Source organism: Bos javanicus, chromosome 19, assembly GCF_032452875.1.
Source record: "Bos javanicus breed banteng chromosome 19, ARS-OSU_banteng_1.0, whole genome shotgun sequence".
In the NCBI taxonomy this organism is placed as follows: domain Eukaryota; kingdom Metazoa; phylum Chordata; class Mammalia; order Artiodactyla; family Bovidae; genus Bos; species Bos javanicus.
Window position 1 is genome coordinate 34,243,362 of NC_083886.1, and position 25,220 is coordinate 34,268,581.

Consider the following 25,220-nt stretch of genomic DNA (forward strand, 5'->3'; position numbering starts at 1 on the left):
GATGGTGTCCTACTTAATCCTCACAGATCATCTGAGAAAATTATCTGGCATTAATTCCTTCTAGAGAATAGTTCAATAACCCAGATCATAGTCTTCAAGATATTATTTCTAAATATTTTCTACTGAGAAGTGAGAGGAATAAACAAGTGATTATTTAAAGACACCAAAACATTTGTGTAGCCAAAAATCCAGGTGATTGTTAAGTACCATTTATTGCTTTCCTAATTATAAAAAAATACACTTTAATCATTAGAAAAAAAGAGAGAAGTTGAAAATTTTATTCATACTCTTATCACCACTGTGTTTGTTTTTAACAAAACAGAAGTTATAATGCCCTCATAATTTTACATTTTAGGATCGATATTAAATAGACCTGAAATATTGTCTTTGAGACAAAGTATGTTAATGACTCCAATAGAAAACAGCTTAGGTAGCCAACAACTAAATTATGTATGAAAGAACTTTATGTGTTAAAATACTGTATTTCATGTCATGGGATGACTGTATAATGTTAAAATTTTTTAAAGCATAAAACATAATAGTATGTATACCATAATCTGGATATAATATCATTGAACAAAATCTTGGAGTGAATCTCTAATTTTTTAATAGTACAATGTACACTTACTAGAAGATGAATTAATGGGTTGAAGGAAACTCTGATTTTAATATGTATTACACAAAATTGCTTTCCAGCAAGTTTATACTCATCCATAGTCTACTAACAATATATGGAGTATCTGTATTCTACATTTTTGCTGACCCTATACATTATCAGTTTTCATTTTTGCAAATTTGAATGAGCCAAAGAGGTTTACTTCATGCCTTAGCTTGCATTTGTTTCAGCTTGGATGTTTATCATTGAGTTTTAATATTTTTTCTTACATACAGTGGACCATCAGTATATCGTCTTTTGAGATGTATCTGTCACGTGACTAATTCTCATTTTAATTAGGGTCTTCTGCTACTGTGCTAATTGTAAATGTTTAAACACACAAGATATCTGGACCAAAAAAGCTGCAGAAAAGAAATTTAAATTATACCCATCTTATGGAAATCAGTCATTACTGAAAGGAATGGTAAGGGAAGAAATTTAATCTTCTCTGGAATTAAGTAAAAGTAAGTGGCTATCATTTTAAGGGTTCATTAAAGTGGGAGTGGCGAGGGATGTAAAACAGACCAGAAATTCTCAAAATGATCCAGAGCTCAGAGAAAGTACAGAAGGACTTCTGATCCCCAAAAACAATTCATGATAAGTTCATTTAAAACAATCTCGTTAGCGTGCTATAGACCTTTCTCAGCGTTTCTGTGGTTCTGTGTATTTGTGTGCACTTGTGTTCAGTGGGGAGGAGGCACAGTGAGAAGTTACAGTGTGGGGGAGGGGTCTCCAGCAAACCCTCCAACCCACTAGACTTCCAGCTCCTCAATACTCTAATCTCTTCTACTACAGATGCCATAAAATAAGACCTACTGGAAATGCTTATCACTTGGAAAATGAGTTATACAAACATGGAGTAAAATGGTGTTAGCCTTGTCCATCCACATACATACAACTTCTCAAATAATTTATCATTTGCACATCTTCAAAGACAGAATGTTTTCTTTCAATGGTAGTGGATAGAATGGGGTCGGGGTAAGGGGGTGGGGGGCGGGCGGGGTAGGGAGCAACATACACTCAGAGGGTTAGTGGTAACTGGATCTCCACTCAGAAGCCTAATCAGAGGCCAGTAACCAGATGAAAGGCTGCCTCCAAGACCACAACTGGCTCAACCTCCATCCCATTTCTCTATTTAATCAAACTCATTCCATCTCCTAAGAAGGTCTCATTTGATCATTTCACTGTGCCCCAAAGTGGAATCACCACATGCACACCGAAGGCATGTGTGTTTCATGACATGTGTTTCATGACATAGACTAAAAGAACAGCTTATCTTTTTCCTTTCAAACAATGTTTATGTTATACAATGGACAGCAATGACCAAGCAGCCTATTTAAGAGATGGGAAAATGGCATTTTCACCGTAAAATACTGTGTGTCCTAAGAATGTTGCTTTTTCATACTGTTTATGGGGTTCTCATGGCAAGAATACTGAAGTGATTTGCCATTCCCTTCTCCAGTGGACCACATTCTGTCAGAACTCTCCACCACATATGGTGGGAGAGCTGGACTACATGTATGGATGGATGGATGTGAGATACAGTAATGTATGGATGTGAGAGTTGGACCATAGAGAAAGCTGAGCACTGAAGAATTGATGCTTTGGAACTGTGGTGTTGGAGAAGACTCTTGAGAGTCCCTTGGATGGCGAGGAGATCAAACCAGTCAATCCTAAAGGAAATCAGTCCTGAATATTCATTGGAAGGACTGATGCTGAAGTTGAAACTCCAATACTTTGGCCACCTGTTGCGAAGAACTGACTCATCGGAAAAGACCCTGATGCTGGGAAAGATTGAAGCGGGGAAGAGAAGGGGACAACAGAGGATACGATGGTTGGATGACATCACCGACTCAGTGGACATGTAATTGAGCAAGCTCCGGGAGTTGGTGGTGGACAGGGAAGCCTAGCATGCTGCAGTCCATGCGGTCACAAAGAGTCGGACACAACTGAGTGACTGAACTGAAGAATGTTGTTTTAATTAGCCTGTATGAAGAATTTTCTCTTCTTTTTTTTTTTTTTTTTGGCTGTGCCACTGGGCCTGCAGGAGATCTTTGTTCTCTAATCATGGGTTTTACCAGTGACCTCAGCAGTGAAAACACAGAGTCCTAACCACCGGACCACCAGAGAATCCCCAAATTCTTTCTACTTAAACGCTGTTCTGAAAAATGTGTGAAAAATAGCAGTGGTTTTATCATCAATGAAACCTGTTACAGATATATTGATAGGGGCTTGGCACCTACAGGTTAAGTGGAATATACTGCAATAGATAAATGATCTTGACAATTCAATGACTGGGTTATAATCCTTTTAATAAAGTCTTATATTTACCTGAAGAGGGGCTTCTGTCTCCATCAAAGCCCTCTCCAATCTTTTCTTAATGTCAGTTAGTTCATTTGTCTCTCCGATCATTGCATCCAACTCATGAATGATTTCAGATTTCCAAAACCCTATGTCGTTGACTCGTTCTCCCAAATTTTGGGTGGAGTCTGCCTGGGTTTTTCTTGTTTGTTGGTATTTGTCTTGAATCAGGCGAGATGTGTCCACCCTTAGTCTCTCTGAATTGTGTCGGGAAGTGTTGGACTCTTGAAAGTTGGTTAGGTTGGACCTGTACCAATCATCAGGTGTATACCTGGTGAAGAGGGTGGTTCTGTTGGAGACAAAAGGTAGCATGGTGCTCTCGGACACCCTTTGAGATCTGGTGCAGTACGGGTCCAAGGTTGGCCAGTTGGAGGCTGCTTTGTAGTATGTGCTTGGTCTCCAAGGCAGGCTCAGGCTATGGGTCAAATTGTAGTGAGGAAAGCGATCCCTGTAGGTTGAAGCCATGGTACTGATGGCTGGTAGGAAGTTGGTTGGTGTTGGTCTAGGGTGGGCATAAGTTGCTGTTAAGGTAGAACCTAGAAGCTCCATGATGCTCAAACACTATTTGTAAATTTCTCCTGTTTAAAAGAGGTCGGGGGTGGGGGTGGGGAGCAAAAATAGATAGTCACATAAACTAACTTAGGCAAAAACTTACACATAAAAGGTCACATCTGGCTTACTATAATTAGCAGTGATACAGTATTAGATATTTGTTTTAATTCAATGTCCACCTTTACTAGTGATAACATACCCCAATTTTTTTTAATCTCTGTATCTCTAGACTGTATTCAAATCACATTTTTGTAGATTGGCCATTTGAGTTTTTGAAATATTTTTTTTTAATTATGAGAGTAACATTGTCTTGTAACAGATTCAAATCAAGAGCCTGAACCATGCTTTTTAACAGATTGGGTTCAAATCTTGGCTGAGCTCTTTACTAGGTGTGACACCTTGTGCAAATGATTTAACCTCTCAGTGCCTCATCTCTAAATTGGGAATAATAATAGCAATCACTACTTTGGATTCCTGTGAGCAGTATTAGCAGCAAGGGGTTACTTAGTATTCCCCTGCCCCAGCCCACATCGAGCTTCCTAAATAAACATGCAATCAGAGAAGCAATGGCAAGTATGGAAACACAGGTCAAGGAAGTACCCTGATACCCTTTTCCTGGCAACTTGCCACCTCCAATATACATAGACATGTACCTCAGCCCCTGCAGGGCTATGAGGATTGAGGAGGACGAGGCTGAGTGTTTGGAATACTTCGCACAGTTCCAGGCACAAAGTAAATGCTCAATAAATGTTAACTTTAAAAACTACTAGTGTAGAGGAATAAACAAAGTTTATCCATTCTTTCCCATCAAAAAACTACTCTTCAGAAGTATACATTGTGAATAGTTCATTAATAGTTTCATCTTTCCAGATTTTTCCTTTTCTTATACTAACACATATACTACTTTAAAATCTATATACATCTCCTAACATACATACGCACAGGGCTTTTTAATACAAAAACTGAATTATCGTAATCATTATATGTATCATTCCAATAACATGCATTTTTTAAAATAAATTATTTTGGATCTCTCTCCTTATTAAAACATATAGATGCACTTCATCCTTTTGGGGAGCTTCCCAGGTGGTGCCAGTGGTAAAGAACCCATCTGCCAATGCAGGAGATGTAAGAGACACAGGTTCGATCCTCAGGTCGGAAAGATCCCCTAGAGGAGGGCATGGCAGTCCACTCCAGTGTTCTTGACTGGAGGATCCCATGGTCAGAGGAACCTGGAGGGCCACAGTCCATAGGGTCGCAAAGAGTAGGACACAACTGAAGCCACTTAGCACACCCTTTTTCAGCAGCTGAAAAGTATTCTACTGTCTGGAATTTGAGGTCACTGTCAGTCCACAAAGCCAAGGATGCCATAGACTATGACATACATTTCAGCATCTAAATGTCATTCTACTTGGGGGTTAATGTCTATGGACTCATTTACTGAAAATAAAAAATAATATCAGATCTGATTTTGTAGTCTGCTCAAAAAAAAAAAAAAAAAACAGACAAACAAAACAAAAACAAGTTCAACGATTCTTTAAATAGCTGTTTTGACACCATTCCTACCCAAACCACAAAATGATCTATTTGTCAAACTGTAGCTAAATCAAAATCCACTCAGACCACATGTGATGAAACAGCTGCCCGCCGCCACAGGTGGTATCTCCCACCACACTAGCTCCCTGACTATTTCCTACTTCTCCCCTCCCTCAGCCCCCAAATGCCTTATACTGGCCAAGCTGAGGTTACAACAGAAAAAACAAAAGCCTTAACAACCACTTTCCATTGTGAATCTCTGTTTGAAACACACTGCTTTTTGAAAAAGCAAATTCAAAGTAACTTGAGACCTTAGGGTCCTCGTGGCTACTTTTAGTTTCAACCTCTTCCTCAAGTCCCATATAGAAATAAACTGGTCAGTTTCCTTTGAGCCAGAAGCTTCAAGTAAGACTAGACCACTCTTGACCGGCTTTTTTTAATTACTGACAATGAATCGAAAAGTTAATGTCACACTTGGTTCTTCAGCCATGGAATTCCAGGTGTAGAATTACTACATGTATTTAATCAACACCTTTGATGTTGAATCTTAAGGCATTTCAATCCATGTTTGTCAAATATTGGACCATGAGTCATCCACTCCAAAGGGTGATATGTGAAAGGCTGAGGTTCACAAGCCAGAGAAGACCTATGAATCAAGAAAATCAATATGGCTTGAAACAGCATCCAGTGATATTTTACAATTAGAGATGGGATATAATTTAAAACCTGGAATCTGCAGTATAAACTCAGTTGTTTAAAAAGTTCCCAGATATAGAGCTCCTCACATATGGCAGTAAGTTTCACATGAGAGACAATATTCTCTCTCTATTCCATACTCCAATATTCCATATTCTAACTCCAGTAGGCCATCTTATCAGTCATGACTCTGCTCAATTGCTCAGTCGTGTCTGACTTTTTGTGACCCCATGAACTGTGGCCTGACAGGCTCCTCTGCCCATGGAATTTTCCAGGCAAGAATACTGGTGTGGGTTGCTGTTTCCTATTCCAGGGGATCTTCCTGACTCCAGGGCTCGAATCCATGACTCTTGTGTCTCCCGCATTGACAAGTGGATTCTTTACCACTCCACCACCTGGGAAGCCCTATAAGTCATTTAGGAAGGCCTAATAAAAGACAACAGCATGGTAATTTTTTTCCCCACATTGGCCAAGAAAATTAAGAATCTCATGGCCCATAAAATACTTAACTCAAAATAGATTTCTGCCTTCAACCAGGATAGAGCAATAAAAAGTAGACTTAGCCTCTTCCAACTAAAAAACTAGACAAAATATACGCAGCAACTGTTTTCAGGCAGCACAGGACTCCAAGCCCTGAGAGAAGAGAAACAAATACGGTGAGCCCTCTGATCACCTGGAGGCAATTTCCAGACCACGGGGAAAACAGATGAAAACCAAACAGCCTGGACGCTCTGACCTCAATTTGCGAGTTTAGGAAGAGGTCAGAATTTGGAAAGTCTGAGACAGCTGGAAGTTGTGATGCAGGATTCTGGAATAAAATGATTTATGCAGAAACAGAGCTCCATAAATCTATGCAGGGTCCACTTGAGTCTTTGCTGAGTAATAGACTGTACAGACATCAAGAGACATTCCACAGACCTTAGCAAAGAATGATGGCAGTGTTGTTAGCTGAACAATTCCTAGAGCCAGAGAAAGCACAGAGACATTTTGAACCCAGACCAGCTGGAGTAGAAACCTGTTAGTGATCACCTACAGCATTCGGTGGAGACCCCAGAGAGGTCACTCATTAGAATGGGACTGATACCTCTAGAATGAAGGTACTAAAGACTCTAGCAAAGCTTGAATACAGGCCTCAAAGAACTGAAGCTAACCCACAAGTAAAGTGCCTGACAACACCAAGATGCTGAAACATATAATATCACAACGTCCAGCACCCAATCAAAACCATCCAGACATGCCAAGAAGCAGAAAAATGTGACATAAATAAAAGTCAGTCAACAGAAACAGGCATAAAAATGGAGGAAATGTGATGGAGATAGAAAACTATGTACAAGTATTTAAAGAAAGATGAGAACGTAATAGAGATATGGAAGACTTAAAATAGAACCAAATGAAACTTTAAGGATAATGTGAAACAGATCATCAGTCCAGGTTCAATGCATGAGACAGGGTGCTCGGGGCTGGTGCTGGGGATGGGGATGACCCAGAGGGATGGGATGGGGAGAGAGGTGGGAGGGGGTTCAGGATGGGGAACACATGTCCACCTGTGGCTGATTCATGTCAATGTATGACAAAAACCAGTACAATATTGTAAAGTAAATAGCCTCCAATTAAAGCAAATAAATTTTTTTAAAAAGAAACTTTAAGGATAAAACATACAATATATATTTTCACAATTTCACTGGATTGGATTAATTGCACAATAGACACCAGAGAAGCAAAGATTAGTGAGCTTAAATCTAACCAAACCAAATCACAGAGTTTTTTAATTAACTGAAAAAAAAATGAAAGGGGGCTCAGTAAACTATGGTATAATATCAAGTGGTCTAACATCATGTACTCGGAATGTCATATTGGGAGGAGAGGAGACAAAATATCTAAAGAAAAAATGGCAGCAAATTTCCCAAATTTGGTGAAAACTATAAACCCCTAGGTCTAAGGAGCTCCACACACTCCAAGAGGATAATAAGTACATGCCTGTGTGTGTGCACACACACCACCACTACAATCACCTCCTCAAGGCTCATCTTAATAAAAGTTCTGAAAGTCCACAATAAGGAGAAAACTTTTAAATCAGAGGAAAAAACACATTAGGTAGGCAAGAAAAAAAATAAGTGAAGAATTCTCAGAAGCTCTGCAAGCCAGAAGACCATTAAACAACCTCTTTAAAGGACTGGAAGAAACTGTAATCCTAGAATTCTATTCCAGTGAAAGTATTCTTCAAAGATGAAGTTGAAAATAGAAGTTTTTCTTAATAAAAGAGCAAAAGCCAAGAAAATTCAGCAGCAGCAGAACTGCAGTAAGAGACTTGGTAAAGGAAATTCTTCAGGCAAAAGGAGATTATACCAGATGGAAACTTGAATCTGCCCAAAGGAATGAAGTGTCAGAAATGTTAAGTATGTGTGCTAATAGAAAAAAAAAAAAGAAAAAAAAAAAAACCTTTTCTAACTCTTAAATTTCTTTAGAAGATGGTTGTTTAAAGTAAAAATAATAAAAAATATACTGTGAAGTTTATTATAAAAAAACAAAAGTTGTATGATAATAATAGCACAAATGATGGGAGAGCTGAAATGGAAAACTACTACTGTAAGGTCTTATGATTAAATGGAATAATGTTATTTAAACATATACTGCAATAAATCAAAAATGCATACTGTAAACTTTAGAGCAGCAGTTCTCAAAACATGATCCAGGAAACCATAGGCTTGCCTCAGACCTCCTCTGGGGTGACAAGGTCAAAATTACTTTTATAGAAAATACCCAGATGCAATTTGCCTTTTTCATTCTTGTTCTCTCACAAACGTACGCTAGAGGTTTCCAGAAGTGACATTATATGTGCTATCACGACAGACAATACAGAAATAGATATGAGAGCCGGATAAGAGTAATTTTAAAACTTTACCAAAAATGTAAAACAACACCACTCTTCTCAATTTGTTTCAGAAAACATGGTTTTTCAATGGAAAGTGTTATTTATGCTACTAAGAGGCTTTCGTCATTATTTTTTAAAGAGTTAGTATTTTTAATTTCTCAATTTTAATTTCTAATAAGTATCAACAGTGTAATTAAATTAAAGCTCTACAGGATATGTTCTCTGACCATATCAGAGTTAAACTAGAAATCAATAGTAGAAAGGTATTTGGAAAATCTTCAGAAAGTAGGAAACTAAACAACACATTTCTAAATACCCTTTGGGTCAATGAAGAAATCACACAGGAAATTAGAAAATATTTTGAACTGAATGAGAATAAAAAACAGACCATATCCAATTTATGAAATGCAGCTAAGTGTATTTTGAGTGAGGCTTTTAGCTTTAAATGCTTATACTAGAAAATAATGAGCTAAAATCAATGATCTACACTTTCATCGTAATGGCTAGCAAAAAAAAAAAAAAAAGAAAGCAAAGTAAACCCAAAGTAGAAGTAATAAAAGTCAATGAAATAGAAAATGAACAAATTTTTGGAAAGCAATGAAATCTTAACAGTAAAACTGATAAACCTCTTGCAAGACTGATCCAGATTTTAAAAAGGAGAAGACAAAGTACTATCAGAAATGAAAGAGGGAATACTACTAAAGACCTTGCAAACATTAGAAAGTTAATAAGGTGCTATTACTAACAACCGTATGCCAAGGAATTTGACAACAGAGAGGAAATAGACACAATTCTTTAAAAACACAACCAACCAAAATTAACTGGAAGAAAAAGGTAACCTGAATAGCTATATAGGAATTAAAGAAATTGAATATGTAACTTAAAATTTTTCTTCAAAAAAAACTTCAGGCCCAGATGGGTCCAATGATAAATTCTACCAAAGTTTTAAGGAATAATATCAGTTTTTAAAAGCCCATCACTTACTTGGGTGATGTGCCTTTCACAATATTTAAATTATTTTCTAAGTTCTAACTCAGCCTCTTCCCAAGAGGCCATGAGCAGCACATACTAAGATCATTAACTGATGCTATAAATATCTCATATTTGCAAGCAAACTAAACAAATTCTTTGGGAAGATGACTGAAAATAGCTGTGGAAAAATTCATCCCCTAAATCATGCAATTGTTTTTTTTTTTTTTTTTTTTGCTTTTAGTCATGACCAAAAGGCATTTTAAGAAATAAGACCTGTTACAAAGTCAAATACAGTATTTGACTGTATTCACTGAAGGTGGGGTCAATAGTTATTTACATACTGGAAAAATGCTATAATAGTCTTCTATAAATATTAACATGCTAAAATATAATTAATCCAACAGAGATTGTAAGTCCGGGAAAGCTCTATTTAAAACCCAAAAAGTGGCCTCAAGTTGGAGAAAAACATTAGCACATTCAGGCAAGGCTTTAAGATCATAAATATTTTAATGTATAAAAACCTATAAATTATAGTCTACAGAAGGCATGACAAGGACAGAAAGTTTCCATGAATTGTTTCACACCTTGTCTCAGATCAGTGCCCAGCACAGGCTTGAAAGAATCACACAAAACCTGTTTCTTTGGCCATATGTATTTAATTACAATTTCAAGCTGAAACAGAAATAAAACACTGCCCTTAACACATTAATAAGTACCAGACTTGAAGAAATTATATCATATTTCAATGTTTAAGTAATTTCTCCCTATGCATATATTAAATAATGCAGGAAAGGTTTAATAACTCTTTCTTCTAAAATAAAAGCTTGATAAGAAACTCTCTTCATTGCTCGTGAGAGTATAAATCACTACACATTGAAGAACTACATATGGGCCAGTATCTATTAAAATGGAAAATGCGCATTCTCTAAAAACCAAAATTCAATATATATTATATATACACACATAAATACAAAAACCCAAGTTTGTATACAATCAGAATGTACAAGAATATGCTTCTAGTAGTTTTTAAAAGGGAAGAGCCTGAAAGTCCATCGATAGGAGTATGCATGCGTAATTTGTAGTAAATTCATGCCAGAGTTATCACACAACAGTTAAAAGCAATGACCTAGAGCATGCATAGAATGGTATCATTATATAACTGTTCAAAAGGACACTATATATTGGTTTCTGGATAAATACCTAAGGAGTAAAAGTATAAAAATATGCAGAGTATAAATAAACACTATATTCTGGTAGGTGGGGAAGGAGAAAAAGGACATGAAATTCCCAAGGGACACATAAGCGGCCTCTTCCGTGTCTGTAACAGCTGTTTGGTTTTTTGTTTTATTTTTTTAAACAAGGCGTACATGCATGCTTGAACACTTTATTTTGTGAAATACTTTCTTTTAAAAAGAAAAAGATTTTATCAAAACACTTGGCCTATAAGTCAAACAATTTGCTTGCTTTTTTCACAATAGCCAAATGAGTAATTTTATCCATTTCTAAAGGACTGAGCAGCTTCACTTTCACTTTTCACTTTCATGCATTGGAGAAGGAAATGGCAACCCACTCCAGTGTTCTTCCCTGGAGAATCCCAGGGACCTGGGATCCTGGTGGGCTGCCGTCTCTGGGGTCGGACACGACTGAAGCGACTTAGCAGCAGCAGCAAAATGTTTATTTACCTACACCTACACAAGAATCCAGGGAGAAAAAAGGGACTTGGTGTAAACTGTCAAAATACAAGTGAGCACGTCATAGCTAGAGCTAAACAGAAAAGGCCATGGACAGTGAGCAACTGCCATGATCTGAATTTCAGCACCTCTTTGACAGGCCAAGTGAGTGCTTGTCCAGCCCCCGCCTTGTCTGCATTCTGAAGACCTGGGTAAGGAATCCGGGAAAACAAGGACCAAGGTTGGGGCACCGCACAGGTAACAGGTGTAAGATATTATACTTAGGGCCTGGGATTCTGACGCCCCCTTCCTGGTTCTGCATTTAGAAATAACTTCTCAATCCTTGAAAAGCATCAGAAATATGCATTAGGAAGGCTTGGGGGACTGGGTAAGGGTGCCTGTGGGTGTGTATAGTTTTTATTTGGAAGGGTGGGAGGAGAGAAGTGAAGATGGACGGAGAGGTGAGAATTCCAGGGTTTCCAAGACTTCACCCCGAATTCGGAGGCCAGACGTTGGAGTGCGAATCGGGGCGGGGGCGCTGTAGGGGTCGTCCCAGAGGCAGTCAGGAGCCCACGGGACCACTCACCTGTCAGGGGTGCCGGACCAGGGGCAGGGAAGTGGGCGGTGAGCGGGAGGGGTCGCAGTGGGAGGGGTCGCAGCCCCACCACCTACAACCCGCTGAGGCTCCGAGGATCGGCCCCGCCCTGGCCCCGCCTATCCCGCCTGTGACGTCAGCGCCCACGGACCACTCAACGGCCGCCGCTGAGGGCATGCCGAGGCAGCCGATTGGCCGGTGGAGAGAGAGAGGCGGGTGGTGGGAGGTGGAGGGAAGAGGGAAACCCGGCGGGCTGGTGATGGTTGCCATGGACGCTCTGACGCGTAGTAACCACGGCTCCCTGGAGACCTCGAGACTGGAGGGGTGAAGGGGTGAGGGATTCCCCGCCAGATGTTGGTGGTCCATGCTAGGAATGCTGACAGGCACCCACATTTCCACCTGCTTCGCTCCATGAAGGGATTATCCAACGAGCTTTCCGCATTTCCTCACTCTCAGGAAATGATTTGGAGCTTCTGTAAATAGGAGTCCTCGCTGTTTGGATAGGTCTGGGCCACGTGTCTTACCTACATCAGGGTTCATCCATGCACCTTCCATTACTTTACTCAAGCTTGGTAAAGTTCATTGACTTAGGCAAGGACAAACCAAGTCTAGGCTCCCAGATCCTTACCAGCGCCCTGCCAGCGTCATCCTATTTTCCCGTATTCAGTTCAGTTCAGTTCAGTTCAGTCGCTCATTTGTGTCCCACTCTTTGCGACCCCACGAACCGCAGAACGCCAGGCCTCCCTGTCCATCACCAACTCCCGGAGTACACCCAAACCCATGTCCATTGAGTCGGTGAGGCCATCCAACCATCTCATCCTCTGCTGCCCTCTTCTCCTGCCTTCAATCTTTCCCAGCATCAGGGTCTTTTCCTTCCCATATTCCTTACCAGCAACTCTTTCTATATCTGGCATAAAAAACAATTACCCTGAGCTACCCTTTTCACTGGGCTTCCCTTGTGGCTCAACTGGTAAAGAATCTGCCTGCAGTGCAGGAGACTTGTGTTCGATCCCTGGGTTGGGAAGATCCCCTGGAGAAGGAAAAGGCTACCCACTCCAATATTCTGGCCTGGAGAATTCCATAGACTGTATAGTCCATGGGGTTGCAAAGAGTCAGACATGACTAAATGACTTTCACTTCTCCCTTTTTACTGGGGCTTCCCAGGTGGCTCAGTGATCAAGAATCCACCTGCCAATGCAGGACACACAGGAGACTCAGGTTCAATCCCTTGGTCAGGAAGATCCTCTGAAGGAGGAAATGGCAACCTACTTCAGTAATCTTGCCTGGAGAATCCCATGGACAGAGGAGCCTCAGTTCATGTCAGTTCAGTCACCAGGCCTCTCTGTCCATCACCAACTCTCGGAGTTTACTCAAGCTCATGTACCTTGAGGTGTTGATGCCATCCAACCATCCCTCTGTTGTCTCCTTCTCCTCCTGCCTTCAATCTTTCCCAGCATCAAGGTCTTTTCAAATGAGTCAGTTCTTCACATCAGGTGCCCAAAGTATTGGAGTTTCAGCTTCAGCATCAGTCCTTCCAATGAATATTCAGTACTTATTTCCTTTAGGATGGACTGATTGGATCTCTTTGCAGTCCAAGGGACTCTGAAGAGTCTTCTCCAACACCACAGTTCAAAAGCATCATTTCTTTGGAGCTCAGCTTTCTTTATAGTCCAACTCTCACATCCATACATACTGGAAAAACCATAGCTTTGACTAGATGGACCTTTGTTGGCAAAGCAATGTCTCTGCTTTTTAATATCCTGTCTAGGTTAGTCATAACTTTTCTTCCAAGGAGTAAGCGTCTTTTAATTTCATGGCTGCAGTCACTATCTGCAGTGATTTTAGAGCCCAAAAAATAAAGTCTGTCACTGTTTCCACTGTTTTCCCATCTATTTGCCATGAAGTGAAGGGACTGGATGCCATGATCTTACTTTTCTGAATGTTGAGCTTTAAGCTTACTTTTTCACTCTCCTCTTTCATCAAGAGGCTCTTTAGTTCTTCTTCGCTTTCTGCCATAAAGGTGGTGTCATCTGCATATCTGAAGTTATTGATATTTCTCCCGGCAATCTTGATTCCAGCCTTTGTTTCATCCAGCCCGGCATTTCTCATGATGTACTCTCATATAAGTTAAATAAGCAAGGTGACAATATACAGCCTTGACATACTCCTTTCCCTATTGAGAACCAGTCTGTTGTTCCATGTCCACTTCTAACTTGTTTCCTGACCTGCATACAGATTTCTCAAAAGGCAGGTCAGGTGGTCTGATAGTCCCATCTCTTTAAGAATTTTCCACAGTTTATTGTGATCCACACAGTCAAAGGCTTTGGCATAGTCAATAAAGCAGAAGTAGATGCTTCTCTGGAACTCTCTAGCTTTTTCAATAATCCAGAGGAGGTTGGCAATTTGATGTCTGGTTCTTCTGCCTTTTCTAAACCCAGCTTGAACATCTGGAAGTTCATGGTTCAAGTACTATTAAAGCCTGGCTTGGAGAATTTTTAGCATTACTTTACTATTGTGTGAGATGAGTGCAATTGTGTGGTAGTTTGAGTATTCTTCGGCATTGCCTTTCTTTAGGATTGGAATGAAAACTGACCTTTTCCAGTCCTGTGGCCACTGCTGACTTTTCCAAATTTGCTGGTATATTGAGTGCAGCACTTTCACAGCATCATCTTTCAGGATTTGAAATAGCTTATCTGGAATTCCATCACCTCCACTAGCTTTGTTCATAGCAATGCTTCCTAAGGTCCACTGGACTTTACATTCCAGGATGTCTGGCTCTAGGTCAGTGATCACACCATCGTGATTATCTGGGTCATGAAAATCTTTTTTGTATAGTTCTTCTGTGTATTCTTGCCACCTCTTCTTAATATCTTCTGCTTCCATGAGCTCCATACCATTTCTGTTCTTTATTGTGCCCATCTTTGCATAAAATGTTTCCTTGGTATCTCTAATTTTCTTGAAGAGATCTCTAGTCTTTCTCATTCTATTGTTTTCCTCTATTTCTTTGCACTGATCACTGAAGAAGGCTTTCTTATCTCTCCTTGTTATTCTTTGGAACTCTGCATTCAAATGGGTATATCTTTCCTTTTCTCCTTTGCAGAGGAGCCTGGCAGGCTACATGGTATTACAGAGTAGGATATGACTGGAGACACAAGCACCCTTTCTATTGCTTTTCCCATGCACAGTGTGTTGCATTTTGTATTAATCCTCAGAATTCTGGATGGGCCTTTCTGATGCCTCAGGCTGTGGATGAAGTCATTGCCACCAGCCGAAAGGCCTGCAGCAGTCGTGAAACAGACTTAACTGCCTGCAAACTCATTCGAGATGATACTCAACCTTTGTGCCTGCACACAACAAAATGCCTGGTATCATTGCTAATTGAATATCAAAATCAGTCAATGTCTGATTCTAAAATAAATATGAAAAATGATAGCAGATTTGGTCTTTTGCATGATACTTTGAGTCACTGAAATTTAAAACTTCCTAATTATTGATCAACTCTGATCTCCACAGAAATAACTGGATGATTTCCTAAAATAACTTAGAAACCGTCCCTCCAAAAAATTGTTTCTTGATTATCAAGTCTTTGCCAGAATTAAGAGGTTAGTTATCTCACTCTTTAGCTTTATTTTACAATAGACACCTTCTAACTGCTTATTTTTCTCTGTTTATAAAGAGAATAAACCTAAACAACCTGCATTCTGTGATTCAATCTCACTCTTCTCAGCAGCTCCAGAAACTCAGGGATGTATCTGTTTCTTTTCATCCCTGTGTCTGCAGCGTGTGGCTTAGTCCAGCCACACGGGAGGTGTTTTGTTTTGTTTTTTTGGTTAAGTGAAAGGATGTGTGTGATGATTAGCAATAGGAGATCATCAAAGGTATGGAGGACAAGCAATAAAGCAGATTGTGCCTGTTTTTTAACTTTGCTCAAGGAACACACTGCTTGAGGCCCTCTCTACCTCTGACTTCCATATCTGCTATGTTTCATCCCCTCAGCCCCATAACCACCCAGCCTCCTCGCCTGTCTCTCTGGGGCTTCCCATCACTCAGCCCTTTACTCTTTCTCAAGGATGCTATCAGCCAGAGACATCCCTGGAGGTCCAGTGGTTAAAATTCCACCCTTCTACAGCTTGGGAGTTAGGGGAACTGAGATCCTGCCTGCCACATGGCAAGGCCAAAAAAAAATTATTTTTTATTTTTTAATTTAAAAAAGATGCTATCAGCCCCTTCCCAGCTCTACTTCACAAACAACATGTGGTCCCTCCATCTTCACTCCTGGATCCCCACCATTGTCTCCACCCCCGCAGCTGGCCTGCCCTTGGCCTACTCCTCTGTTCCTCCTCTCAAACCCTGAGGTTGTGCGTTGCTTTAGATTTGCTGCTACTGGACATCAGTGCCATTCCTGTTTGGTCTAAGATCTGATGCTATTTGAAATCTGTTGACTCAGTTTTCCCTAATTCATGAAGGACTATTGTCCTAAAACTCCCATTTCACCCCTGTTGGCCCAAGAGGCGTGGTAAATGAAAAGCTTAGCCTCCATCTCTATGAAGGCCTGTTCATCACCCTCCATACCTCACTCTTCTCTCACTCACACCCTCATCATTAGAGAAAAGTGAAAGTGTTTGTCACTCAGTCGTATCCGACTCTTTGCAATCCCATGGACTGCAGCCCACCAGACTCCTCCATCCACGGAATTCTACAGGCAAGAATACTGGAATGGGTTGCCATGCCCTCCTCCAGGGGATCTTCCCACCCCAGGGATTAAACCTGAGTCTCCAGCATTGCAGGCAGATTCTTTACCATCTGAGCCAACAAGGAAGCCCTCATCCAATGAGAAAGATTTTTCACAGAAGCACACTGCCTCCCTTCACTCAGATGTCTGAAATATTTCCAGCATCTTTCACTTCTCTTCCTCCCTCAGGACCTTCCCTTCCACCTTCCAACACAACCCAACCATGGCTGGTACTGAATTAAGCCCCTGGGCGTTCCTGCTTCTCCGAGTTATTGACCTATACTGCCCTTCCTTGCCTTGTCAAATCCTTAGATAAATGATCTATGCACATGGCCTCCACACAGAATTCCTCCCTGATGTCACGACTATCCCAGTCTCCATGGGCTCAAGGTCCATGTCTAATGGTCAGAATCTGTGTCTACATCCCTAGTCCAGTAGTCCAGCCTGGTTTGACACACTGCATGCAGAAAAGCCAGCTGTCCCAACCCTCCACTGGAACTTCCCTGGACTGTGAGCTCCTTAATCTATCATTGGGTATGGGATCCCAGTGGCTTTCATGAACAGAATATAACACTAATATTTACAGAAAAGCACTTTATGGAGGGTTTATTGGCAACTTGAGTGTGTGATGCATTCACTGAGAATTTTATCTTCTACAACAACAGAAAGGTAATAGCAGTTGTCACTGTTATGTTTTGCTTATGTTACTAGGTTATCTATAGGGGTGTGTTTTACCATCAGCTTTTTTCACTGAATGACTGTTTTCAATGACATGAAATTGCAGGGCACACCTTGTTGGGAATATTTCCAGAGAGCCAAGGTACACTGACTCCATCAAGTTTAGATATCACATTCTAGCTCCCTTGCTTAGCAAGTGAGGAACTGTGTCCTAGAGGCTAAGTGACATGCCCAGGGTCACATTTTTGCGTTGCTTTAGGATCAAGTAGAAAACAGTGGACGCTGCAGGTCCCTCACTCATTATGTTCCCATCCTCTGTGATCTCATTGTTGTATGTTTGCACGTATTGCCTTCCCCGTCAGACAATGTCCCTGGGAGGACAGGGACAATATTCTTCAATGGTTCCTTAGTCACAGGAACCATTTGGAAGCACTCCCTCTGTGCCAGCTTCATACACATCCTCTATGACCTTCATCATAAAATATGATCACCATAAAATTGATGATATGATCCCCCTTTGGCAGGGACTTACCAAGGTTAAATAAGTTGACCAAGGTCACGTTAGCCAAGAGGTCTTAGAGTTAGAGTCTAATCTAGGTCTGTCTGACTCCAAACCCCACAGTCTTTCCTCTACATCTAATGGCTGTATTCCTTCTCGTATATTCTCCTTTCTAGCCTCAGCACACCATCAAGCTTGGTGTGTGAGTGTGCGCGCACATACACACGCGCATACACCCAAGTGTGTCCAACTCTTTGCAACTCCATGGACTATATATAGCCCACCGGGCTCCTCTGTCCATTGGATTTCCCAGGTAAGAATACTGGAGTGGGTTGCCGTTTCCTTCTCCAGAGGATCTTCCTGACCCAGGGATCAAACTTGCCTCTCCTGTGTCTCCTGCATTGGCAGACAGATTCTTTACCACTGTGTGTCTCTTGAGAGAATGAATGAGCGCTTGGAAAAAGAAGGATCAGCTTCTCTCCCCTACTCTTACTGATGACGTGGTCTTGGGCAAACCCTGAAAACACCCCAGGTCTGTTGTAGCTCTCCATAGAATGGGGCTAATGATGCCTCATGGCCCTGAAAGGAGGAGTATTAATCCTATGCTCTGTTGAAACTCTTCCCAGAAAACAGATTGAAATTCAGATGCTCACTTACAAGTGATTCTGGAAAAGCTAAGGGTACTTAGCTCATCTAAGGGGAATGGCAACCACTTCAACAGGGCCAGTTGGGCTGCCTCCCCATCCCCCTAAAGAAATGAAACTCTAGGGATGAGCAACCCAGATTGGAGTTATCAGGGGATGTGCATTATAGAGTATTAATCAGCAGCTGAGATGGCTAGACAGTTTATTTATCTCCATAACCTAAAGTCTTATATGATCTGGGATGCCTCTAAAATTCAAAGTTCCATGTAGAATGTTCTGGTATTTATTGGCAGGCCAACATCATTAAGTAATCATCATCAACAACAAAGATGACTCATTTTAAGTGCTGTAACTTATATGCAGAGTACATCATGAGAAACACTGGGCTGGAAGAAGCACAAGCTGGAATCAAGATTGCTGGGAGAAACATCAAGAACCTCAGATATGCAGATGACATCACCCTTATGGAAGAAGGTGAAGAGGAACTAAAAAGCCTCTTGATGAAAGTGAAAGAGGAGAGTGAAAAAGTTGGCTTAAAGCTCAACATTCAGAAAACTAAGATCAGGGCATCTGGTCCCATCACTTCATGGCAAATAGATAGGGAAACAATGGAAACAGTGTCAGACTTTATTTTGGGGGGCTCCAAAATCACTGCAGATGGTGATTGCAGCCATGAAATTAAAAGATGCTTACTCCTTGGAAGGAAAGTTATGACCAACCTAGACAGCATATTCAAAAGCAGAGACATTACTTTGCCAACAAAGGTCCATCTAGTCAAGGCTATGGTTTTTCCAGTGGTCATGTATGGATGTGAGAGTTGGACTATGAAGAAAGCTGAGTGCCAAAGAATCGATGCTTTTGAACTGTGGTGTTGGAGAAGACTCTTGAGAGTCCCTTGGACTGCAAAGAGATCCAACCAGTCCATCCTAAAGGAGATCAGTCCTGGGTGTTCATTGGAAGGACTGATGCTAAAGCTGAAACTCCAGTACTTTGGCCACCTCATGGAAAGAGTTGACTTATTGGAAAATACCCTGATGCTGGGAGGGATTGGGGGCAGGAGGAGAAGGGGAGACAGAGGATGAGATGGCTGGATGGCATCACCAACTCGATGGACGTGAGTCTGAGTGAACTCCGGGAGTTGGTGATGGACAGGGAGGCCTGGTGTGCTTCAATTCATGGGGTCGCAAAGAGTCGGACACGACTGAGCGACTGAACTGAACTGAACTGAGGGGAGGTCCTGGCCATCTAAAGGAAGAAGCAAAGGCACAAACAGGACAGTTGGGGTGGGGGAACTTTCCATTTAAAGTTGTTCAAAGTCATACAATGGTAAAGGTTAGGTTGTCAATTATACTTCATGCTATGTATGAACAAGCAGAGGACTATATCAAGGCTACTCAAAAGATCTGATGTTTTAAGATCTGAAGCCATTTTGTAATATTCTTGCAAAGATTCTTCAGAGACTGTATGATTTTTTAAATGTGACTGTTACAAGCAAAGAGACTAATAGGTCTGAGTAGGCTGGTTTTTAAGCAGTGATACACCATTTTTCATCTAGATGACCCTTTATCAGTTAAGAAAAATTAGCTTCTAAGTAAGTTCATCTGTATCATTTTTTTTAGATTCCACATATAAGGGATGTCATAACAATATTTTTCTATCTGACTTACTTCACTCAGTATGACATTCTCTAGGTCCGTATGACATCCTTTATGTGTGGACTCTAAAGAGACATGATACAAATAAACTTATTCACAAAACAGAAACAAACTCACAGACTTTGAAAACGAGCTTATGGCTGCCAAGAGTATGGATGGGGGGACGGGATAGTTAGGGTGTTTGGGATGGACATGTACCCACTGCTATACTTAAATGGATAGCCAACAAGGACCTACCATATAACACAGGGAACTCTGCTCAGTGTTATGTGGCAGCCTGGATGGGAAGGGAGTGTGGAGAATGGATACATGTGTATATGTATTGCTGCGTCCCTTCACCGTTCAACTGAAACTATCACAACATTGTTTGTTAATTGGCTATACCCCAAAACAAAATAAAAAGTAAAAAAAAAAAAGAGAAATTAGCTTCTGAACTCAGCTACCACTGAGAGGTTTTAAACTTTAGTGAAAGCGATAGACCATGTCAAACAGAGACAGTCAGTGTCTCGAATTTATTGGACCAAGATCACGCAAGCTACCGGAGTGTTTTTTAACACTGGACATGCAAGGCAGTGAACTAGGTAACTGACTGTAGTTTGGTTTATACTGGCTCACAAGAGCCCATTGGTAAGTTCTCAGGAATTCCTTAAGCCTGCTGTTTTATAGTCATTATTAAAAACTAAATTATATCAATGTATAATTAAATAAATTGTATTGAGACAATGGCAACAAATACTCAAAACATCACTTTCTAATTCTTTTATAGCACTTTACTATTTTTCATCCTCTTGAGTTTATTTTCTCTCTCTCTCTTTCTTTTTTTTTTTTTTTGTTTTTGTTTTCTGGCTGCTCCACACAGCTTGTAGAATATTAGTTCCCCAACCAAGGATTGAACCTGGTCCCTCAGCACTGAAAGCTCCAGTTCCTAACCACTGGACCACCAGGGAAATCCCTTCGAGTTTATTTTCATCTCTTGCCCTGTTACAGTAGAAAATCAATACATAATGACAATATCCATTCCCATTTTTAAGTTCAGTGATATCACATTGGTAAATTGGAATTGACCCTTATGGGAGTATTTAAACCAGGAAAATCATTAAAAGCTATAAATCAAGGATTGATTTATTGTTTTCTTGATTGTCTAGACTCAAGAACATCATAAAAAAATGCTATATAATACTGATGAAACTTAAGAAAAGTCCTGTGTCTGTAGCCCTACATTGTGACAAACAAACAAAAAAAGAAGCTATATTCTTCTTACTGAAGGCAAACATCTGATTCAGCAAAGAAGCAGTTCATTTTATTAAGTGAAATTTTGGGATATATCTCCAGTTTTGTCTTATTCATTAACATAAAGGAAAATATTGACCAACGGTCAAGTTGAAACTCTTGGTCATTGTTGCAGGGTTGGCTAGAGATAGAAGAGTGTAGGAAAAATCAATAAAAGTGTGTGGTGAAAATCAGTTGGCTGTGTGGAACTTACAATCCAGAGCCCTGTGATTTTTGCAATTATTTATAACTTGTATGTTACTAATATCTATCTTTGTATAGTAAAACGTGTAGTAAACTTATGTGTTTATATATACAGACATTTTCCCAAGAGAGCCAGCTGTTAAATGTTTACATCACTGGAAGTGGGCCCCTGTGCTTATCCTTAAAGAGATTATCATCTGGCAGGACCCAGGCAAAACGCCTGTGGTGCAGGCTCCAGGGTGGTGAGAAGTGTTAGAAAGGAATTCAATCTGGAGTTCTGACAGGGCAAAGCAGCAGTCATCCAGGGACTCCTGGAAGATTGGTTCACAGGTTACATGGAAAATCATGTAGCTCTTTAGACTGAGAAGTGTGTGGAAATAAAAATGGAGTTGGATATACATAGACATGCTGTATGTGTATGAGATATTTGAAATGGCATTTCATACGACTTAATGAGAAAGTTAATTTATTTTTGTTGATGTGACTGAAAATAGGTTATCGCTTGTTTGTAAACTAGAAACAGGCAGAGTGTGGTTGGTGGTGATTGCGGTCTGCCTGGTGTTGGCCTTTGTCTGATTTCTGTCCACTTCAGTCGATCGCTTCTGCTGAGATCACGCTGTGGACAAAGTTACTAGAAAACTGAAGGTGCCTGCTACAACCTGCTCCTAGTTTCTATTTGGGTTTGTTCTTGTCATAGTCAGGCCATAGAGGAAAGACTTTTCAGCTGATGGAATCAGCCATGACCTCAGAGCCTGGGGAACAAAGCCTCTCCAGAGAGTTATCTGGGGGGCTGTAGAGGTGCTATTGGTGCCGCAATCCCCCCAGCCTCGGACTCTTCGACCATTCTTGAGCACAGGTGTCTGGTGGGTTTTCCCTCTAGCAGTGGGCTCTACCTCTCCCTGAAGAAGGATCTCCAGAATCTAGCTTGCCTGCACCAGAAAAGATGGGAAGACATGCATCACGCCAGCCCTTAACCAAAGACCAAGTTCAAGAGTGGAAAGAGTCCAGCTGAGACAATGCTGAGCAATTAGACAATCAGACAATGCTGATGACATATGCCATCCCCAGGGCTCCCCTGTAGGTTTGAACCAAAGTCACCCCCAACTCCCCACCACAGGGACTTTCCCTGCCATCACACTCTTGCTTCTCCTGACTTCCCTTCCAGACCCACTGCTTTGTTTCTCCACCAGCTTTTCCACAGGAACATCCTCTGATCAATCACTTCCACATGAATCCTCAGAGGAACTCAAGCTAAGACAATGGCCACATTCCACATCATGTGGTCCTCACTCCGTCTAGCACTCACGGCCCCAGCTGACTGGCCACAGGTGGGCACAGGTAGCCTGTCTGCAGTTTGGCCAGCACGCTGAGCAGCTGTCACCCAGGCTGCTCTAAGCAGATCCGCTCTCTTAGAAAGTCTAATCTTGAGTCATCAAGAGAGTAGCCTAGTCATCACATTCGATGTTGCAAAATTCTGGTCGAGAATCACACACTTGGCCTGCCTGGGAGCCACCAGATACCCTGTCATTGGAATCTTATTGTCTCCTCCGTGACTTCCCAGTTTCCAAACAATCTTCCAAGAGATTTCTTACTTCTCCACATCCCCTTCTTCATATCCTGCTGGTAATCATTGTCTCTATTTCTCAAAGAGCCTAAAACACAAGCAAGGAATCACCTCTGGTGGACCCAATTTCCTGGCCACTCATTGTCAAATTCTTAGGGAAAGGGTCCTGAAAACTACTGTGGAGGCTGTAATGATTCAGCAGAAGCAACGTGAGGTCGAATTACTATTCATATCACTCAAGTAGTGAAGATGGAAGGAAACTGTATGCAATATTGAAAAGCTGGAAGAGGCAGATGAAGTTGCACAAGCAATACACAGAGTAGTTACCTGCACAGGGTACTGCTACTGGGTCACCTGCCACCCGGCCCAACACCACCAGGGAGTCTCCAGTGACCTCTTCGCCGACACTGCTGCCAGAGCCGCGGGGCCGGCAGAGGCTGTGCTGGAGGAGAGGGCCCTGGATCAAGACGCCATTTTTGTTTTAATTTTAATTCATTACTACTACTAAGTCACTTCAGTCGTGTCCAACTCTGTGTGACCCCATAGACAGCAGCCCACCAGGCTCCCCCGTCCCTGGGATTCTCCAGGCAAGAACACTGGAGTGGTTTGCCATTTCTTTCTCCAATGCATGAAAGTGAAAAGTGAAAGTGAAGTCACTCAGTCCTGTCTGACTCTTAGCGACCCCATGGACTGCAGCCCACCAGGCTCCTCCATCCATGGGATTTTCCAGGCAAGAGTATTGGAGTGGGGTGCCATATGTAACACTAAAATCACAGTATGTAATAATAACATCACAATGTTATTATGATGTAATAACATCGCATTATGTAATAATAATATCATTGGAAAAGACCCTGGTGCTGGGAAAGATTGAAGACAAGAGAAGGGGACAACAAAGGATGAGATGGTTGGATGGTATCATAGATTCAATGGGCATGAGTTTGAGCAAACTTCAGGAAACGGTAAAGGACAGGGAAGCCTGGTGTGCTGCAGTCCATGGGGTTGCAAAGAGTCGGACAAGACAGAGATGGAACAACAACAATAATAATAATATCACAGTCTGTTTTACGTGTTAAATGTATGAGAACGTATGAAATAGAAAGGGTAGGAAAAACATAAACGTGGGCCAGGAGCATGAATTTTTTTTCCAAACCAGGGGCCAAAGGAAGGTGTGTCACCTGCAAAGCACAAAGAGGAGGCAAAGAAGGTGACAGGACAGTGTGTGTTTGTCCCTGTGTCTACTCCAGGAAGGAGGTGAGGCAAGCCCTCTGCCCTAGTCCAGAACTGGGGGTTTAGTTTGGTCAGTGGGAGATGCTGGCTTGAGAGAAAAAAAGCCATCTGGTTACCTACACAGAACTGGTCCCCTGGTGACCACAGGTTGGTTTTGCCACAAAAAAACTGGGGTGAAGCAGAAGTAGAAGAAGCAGCTGGCTCCCCTTTATCTTCTATGCCCCTTGTCTCCCGAGGTGAGGCTCTCAACATAAGGAAGAGAGAAATCGCAAAAAGAAAGAATGGGAAGGCTATAAACCAGGAAACCCTATAAATCAGGGATGCTGCGGCCTTTGGCTTGGAGGTGCTTTTTGAGTCTTTCGCTGCCTTTTGCTTAAGAAAGCATGTGAGTTCTAGGGATCAGTGGAGACTGAGGCTCATTGTCCAGGCTTGCTCCAGGTTTGCCTTCTAACTAGATTTAAAAAGGAACTTCTGACCTAACCTGGCTCACCAGGGCCCCCAAAGAGGCAGGAGCTCAAGGCAGACATCTTTGTTCAGAAATGGAGGTTGAACCGTCCTCAGGGTAACCTGTCAGGTGGGGTGCAGAGAAGAGAGATGCCAACTGAAACCCTCCATATCGGAGATGGTAGACCAGCCCTCTGCAGACTCCTGCAAACAAACAGGATCTGTGCTCGCCTGGAATCAACATCAGCTCCTCCACGCCCACCCCACACTTCCCCGGAATGCTCATAAAAATACTAACTTCTTCGCATAGGCCAATAATTAGCTCACCAGTCACAGCACAGGGACGCTGTGGCTCTGGGAGAACATTCCCCAGTGAGGAACAGGCCACATCG

The 25,220-nt window shown here is 41.5% G+C and overlaps 1 protein-coding gene and 1 long non-coding RNA gene across 2 annotated transcripts in view; one reads left to right on the top strand and one right to left on the bottom strand.

Moving 5' to 3' along the window:
• TEKT3 (tektin 3) overlaps positions 1-12,008 on the bottom strand; it is a 34,639-nt gene extending 22,631 nt beyond the window's left edge. Inside the window, exons 1-2 of the mRNA XM_061391130.1 lie at positions 11,901-12,008; positions 2,987-3,594 (exon numbers count right to left, since the gene is read on the bottom strand). Of these exons, the coding sequence (XP_061247114.1) occupies positions 2,987-3,565 (579 nt within the window). The 5' untranslated portion in view covers positions 3,566-3,594; positions 11,901-12,008. The remainder of the gene's footprint in view (positions 1-2,986; positions 3,595-11,900) is intronic.
• A 64-nt stretch (positions 12,009-12,072) lies between these two features.
• LOC133232126 (uncharacterized) lies at positions 12,073-15,346 on the top strand. Its single transcript, XR_009731315.1, has 2 exons — positions 12,073-12,413; positions 15,122-15,346. It is a non-coding gene; the product is annotated as an uncharacterized LOC133232126 (long non-coding RNA).
• Positions 15,347-25,220: the final 9,874 nt, after the last annotated feature.